Below are 5,000 nucleotides of genomic sequence, written 5' to 3' on the forward strand. Positions count from 1 at the left end.
ACTCGAAGCAGTTGGTGATGGCCGTCTTGGGGATGTCTTCTGGTTTCATGAGCACCGGATAATAACCCCACAGGAGATCAAGTGTGGAGAAAAGCTTCGCTTTGTACAGGTAGGATGTCATGTCGGCGATTTTTGGGAGGGGGTAGTGATCAGGTTCTGTTTGCGTGTTTAAGCACCTGTAATCCCCACACTGACGCAGAGAGCCATTTTTCTTTAGAGAATGTGTAATGGTGATAACCATGGGCTTCAGGCCTTTTGACAAAGGCCCATTTCTTCCATTTCAGCGAACGTTTGCTTGGTGGCTGTCAAGCGATACGGTGCCAGATGCTTGAATCTGTCAAATGCTGGGGCTCAGTTGTCTCGATATGGTGAACAACATCGTGTTTGGTGGGAACTGTGGCATTTGACAAAGTTGTGGACAGAAAACATCCGGGTGCAACGTGATGAGGTGGGTGTAGGCATCCATGGGTGCGCGCTGATGTTGATAGCAAGGTTGGAGGGGATGTGTTAGAGAGACGTTGAAGAGTATAAATCCGCATTGACTAAACGTCGGTGAGCTACATAGACCAGGAGGTGGAAATGTGAGAGGAAATCTTCTATGAGGATTGGCAATGTGACATCAGCAATGGGAAACCTCGAAATATATTTGGATAATGTGAGGGTTTTATAACCATAGGTTGGTGTCGCAGATCTGTTGGTAGCTACCAGGTGGACATTGGCAGACTTAGACAGACTATGTCATGTCCTGGACAGTGGCCTTTGCAGAAGAAAACAGCAAGCACCTGTGTCTAAGAAAAATCATACGACCATACCTGCATCCTGTAAAAAGAAAAGAATAGTGACATGGGAGGCCACTGCCACAAGTGATCACCTACTTACATGTTTTTTGGCCACTGATAAAAATTGCACATTTCTTTACAGCAGACCTGAATTCGTAGTTTTTGGAGCATAACTGAGGCCGATCAGCGTCAGTAAGAGGCTGGGGAGGTCGTTGGTTGGTTTGTAAGAGTGGGGTGGTATATGTGGGTGGTGGGTGGCTTTGTTACTGCTCCGGCATTTTATAGGGTGGGCATCTGTATCCTATCCAATTCAAGTCAGCTTTGGTCGATGTCGAATAGTTGTCCACTTCGTCAGGAGTTGAAGCAATGATGAAGGTCTGGAAGGTGGGAAAGTGGCTGTTCATAAGGGCGTCGACTTTGGTCATCAGATCCTTCATGGGCAAAATATCGACATTGGGGATGGCTGCATATACAGGTTCAGGTAGGCACCGTACCCAAAGGGCATGAAGTAGATTCACTTCACGAGAAGAGCGTTCTGCGGCAGGTTGTAGGCGAGTGATACTGCTAATTTCCCTGAGGGCAAGCAAAGCGTTTTGGTCCCTCAATGGTTGTTTTGCTATGCGAGCGACCGGTTATGGCGAGTACTGCTTCAGGTGGCATGATTTGAGGGTGTCATATGTTATTGGGGTGTCCCAATGCTCATGCAACAAATCGGAGATTTCCAAGAAAGTGTCCACAGGGATCACCGCGAGAACCTAATCTGTTTTGGTGATTGACCAAGTCATGCCTTTGAGAAGAAACTGGACTTCAGTCCGCTGAAACCAGCCAAACGCTTCTCTACTTGCTAAGGGCAGTAGTTTAATTGAGGCAACTTTGGCAAGAGACAGGTTCGGTGGGCGGCATCTTCAAACAGTAGGGCATAGCAGTGAGGGAGCAGGCGGGAGGGAGCGGACACTCCTCTGTTTACCAAATGAACCAGGTGCCAGGTAGAGAGACGAGGTGAACACAACTAACCTTATTTCAACAAACATTGAGCTTTTATAACAACAGTTTAAGTAGAAAAAGATCATAAAAAGTCAAACAGATCAATTCAAAAATAGACAAGCTAAAACCAGTTGTATTAACAGAAAAGGGTAGAGCGACATATTCAATTAAAAGAAAATACCTTTACGATGTACAAGTGTGTATGAAAAACGTGCTGTACAATACATGTATACATAAGCACACACACACACACACACAGATATATATATATATATATATATATATATATATATATATATATATATATATATATATATATATATATATACATATATATATATATATATATATATATATATATATATATATATATATATATATATATATATATATATATATATATATATATATATATATATATATATATATATATATATATATATGTTTATATATATATATGCATATATATGTATATTTGTATATATATATATATATATATATATATATATATATATATATATATATATATATATATATATATATCATTATCTACTAAGCCTATTGGCAGGAAGGGCCTCAGTTAAATTTTTCCAGTCATCTCTACTTTCAGCATTTACTTCAATACTTCTCAATTCATTATCTCCTACTTCATGACCCATAGTCCTCAGCCATGTAGGCCTTTCCTTCCAACTCTTCTAGTGCCTTGTTTAGGCCAGTTAGACATTTGATGAATAAATCTCTCTTGGGTATGCAAAGAGCATACCAAACCCATCTCCATTTACCCCTCACCATGATCTCATCCACAAATGGCAATCAAGTAATGTCTCTTATAGTTTCATTTCTAATCCTGTCCTGCCATTTAACTTCCAATATTCTTTTGAGGGCTTTGTTCTCAAATATTCTATATATGTTGGAGATTGATTCATTGTCATACCAAGATTCATTTCTATACAGTAACGCCTATCTCACTAAACTGATATAAAGCCTGATTGTTTTATGTAATTTCAGGCGATTTGATTTCCAAATTTTTCTTAACCAAGCCATTGTCTGATTTTCTTTTTCAATCTTGCATTAAAATCCAATTATAATGAGCCTGTACTAGAGATCATAGTTCCTAAGTAATTAAATGATTCTATCTCATTAATCCTTTATCCTTCCAATGGTATTTCGTCTCCTATTGCACATTCCGTTCTTATCATCTCTATTTATCTTAAGCCCAACCTTCTAAGATATTTCATGTATTTTGTTCAGTAAGCATTGCAAATGGTGCGTTGGGCAGGCTTAATAGAAGGGCCATAGATGCCTAGTGGTTTATCAAGAGGTTGTCTTTTCCTTATTTGATTCTTTTTCTTCTCAAAACCATCCTTACTGTTCTCCCTTCAGTTGAACTGGTTATCCTGGAGGGTATTTAGCCTTGCATGGTGTAACGGCTCCTCCATGTTAACCAGTTTTTCCGTCTTTTGTCTATAGTCTATGGGTTTCATCAATCACTCTATTGATAGTTCTGTACATATTGTTTATGTTAATATTCTTCTTAATCTAGTTTTTAAGTATGATGCCTCTTTTTTATTAAAATTAATTCTTATCCTGTCTGGAGACATTGAGCGACATCCGGGACCAGTACGTCCTAGATTTCGTCAATGTCGTCTTCTGTATTGTAATATTCGTGGTCTTTATGTAAATAACTAAGACCTTACAGTTGCGTCCGGACAGTATGTTATTCTTTTTTGTGCTTAGAAACTTTGGTTTCTAATATGAGGCACTCATCTGAGCTACTTACAACTGGTTTTAAGAAGCCAATAATATTGAAACATGATGCTATCCCTAGGGCCAGGGGAATGGCGGTGTATATTAGGTCTGAGTACCCTGCTTCTCATAAGTTCAGCTAAGAATGTGGATGTCATGAGATTCAGGAAATAAAAGATTGTGGGAGGCATAACAAATTTTATTTGTGTTCGATCTACCAGAATCCAGACATGGATGATTTTATCTTCGATTGTCTTCTTACCATTATGGCTAAGATATAAGATGATAGAAAGGCTTCTTTTGTCTCTGTTGGTGATTTCAATGCTCACCATAGGGAGTGGTTAAGTTCTTTTTTTCCTACCGATCGCCATGGTTTAAGAGCTTTAGACTTTGTTTCTGAATCAGGCTGTGAGCAAATCATAAGTAAAGTTACTCAAAGGTCTGGTAATGGTTTGGACCTCGTGTACACTGTCCCCTGGCATTATAACAAGTAATGTTGGTTCTCAAGTCGGGACATCTGATCATGCCTTGATTTCATTAGTAGTGAAGACTGATCATGATGTCCCTGATGTATCATACTCTTGTAAAATCTATATGAAATCTCAAGCAGACTGGAATGGGATTTTTCATGATCTTTTGGGCCTGAATTGGTCACAATTTTATTGTAGTGTTGATCCTGTTGTCCCTTTGAATGAGAATCTAGTCAACATAATTGATAGGCGCATTCCTTCTCGTGTGCTAAGGTATCAAATGAAGGACAAACCGTATTTCAATGATACTTTGTAGATGTGCTTATTTGGAGAAGCAGGAGGCCTATCATCTTTAGAAGGGTAACAGATCAGATTTGACCTGGAATAACTATACTCAGCTTGGAGTTTTTGATCAGAGAGTTTATGTTTCAACTGAAAAAGAGTACAATTTAACCATAAAAGAAACCCTTTCTGGTACAACTCAGGAACAAGAATGGTGGTCTACCCTTAAATCTGCACTCTTTGGTTTAGATGCAACAGTTCCTCCTTTACTTAAACCAGATGGCTCAGTCACTCACTGTCAAAAGGAGAAGGCAACCCTTGTGGCTGATGTTTTTTGACAGTAAACAAAGTAATGAAAAACTTGACTTCCTCTTTCCTGTATTCCTGAGGCTAAACTAACTGGCTTAGCTTTTCGATCTTGTGAAATTAAAGCTCTGTTGATGGACCTTGATGCTTATGGAGGTATAGACCGAAGTGGTATTGCAGATTTCATAGTTCCAAAGTTATCTGTTATTCTGTGCAAGTTAACAAGAAGAGGAGCTTTTAGCACTTGTTAGAGAATTGGTAATGTTACTCTATGTAAATGTGTTTGTGGTAGCTCAAATCTGACTGATTACTGGCCAACTCCCATATTATCTAAAGTTTTTGAACGTCTTCTTGCAAAACGTCTTAATAGGTTTGCTGAAGGTAATCATCTATTCCCTAGTTTGCAATTTGGTTTTCGTAAAGGCCTTGGAGC

General features: G+C 38.8%; 1 protein-coding gene across 1 annotated transcript in view; it reads right to left on the minus strand.

Moving 5' to 3' along the window:
* The window catches only part of LOC137626292 (uncharacterized), a 1,342-nt gene extending 1,101 nt beyond the window's left edge, over window positions 1-241 (minus strand). Inside the window, exon 1 of the mRNA XM_068357364.1 lies at window positions 3-241. Coding sequence (XP_068213465.1) covers window positions 3-241 — 239 coding nt within the window. The remainder of the gene's footprint in view (window positions 1-2) is intronic.
* Between the last annotated feature and the right edge of the window lie 4,759 nt (window positions 242-5,000).

This window comes from Palaemon carinicauda, chromosome 33 (genome assembly GCF_036898095.1).
Source record: "Palaemon carinicauda isolate YSFRI2023 chromosome 33, ASM3689809v2, whole genome shotgun sequence".
Taxonomy (NCBI): domain Eukaryota; kingdom Metazoa; phylum Arthropoda; class Malacostraca; order Decapoda; family Palaemonidae; genus Palaemon; species Palaemon carinicauda.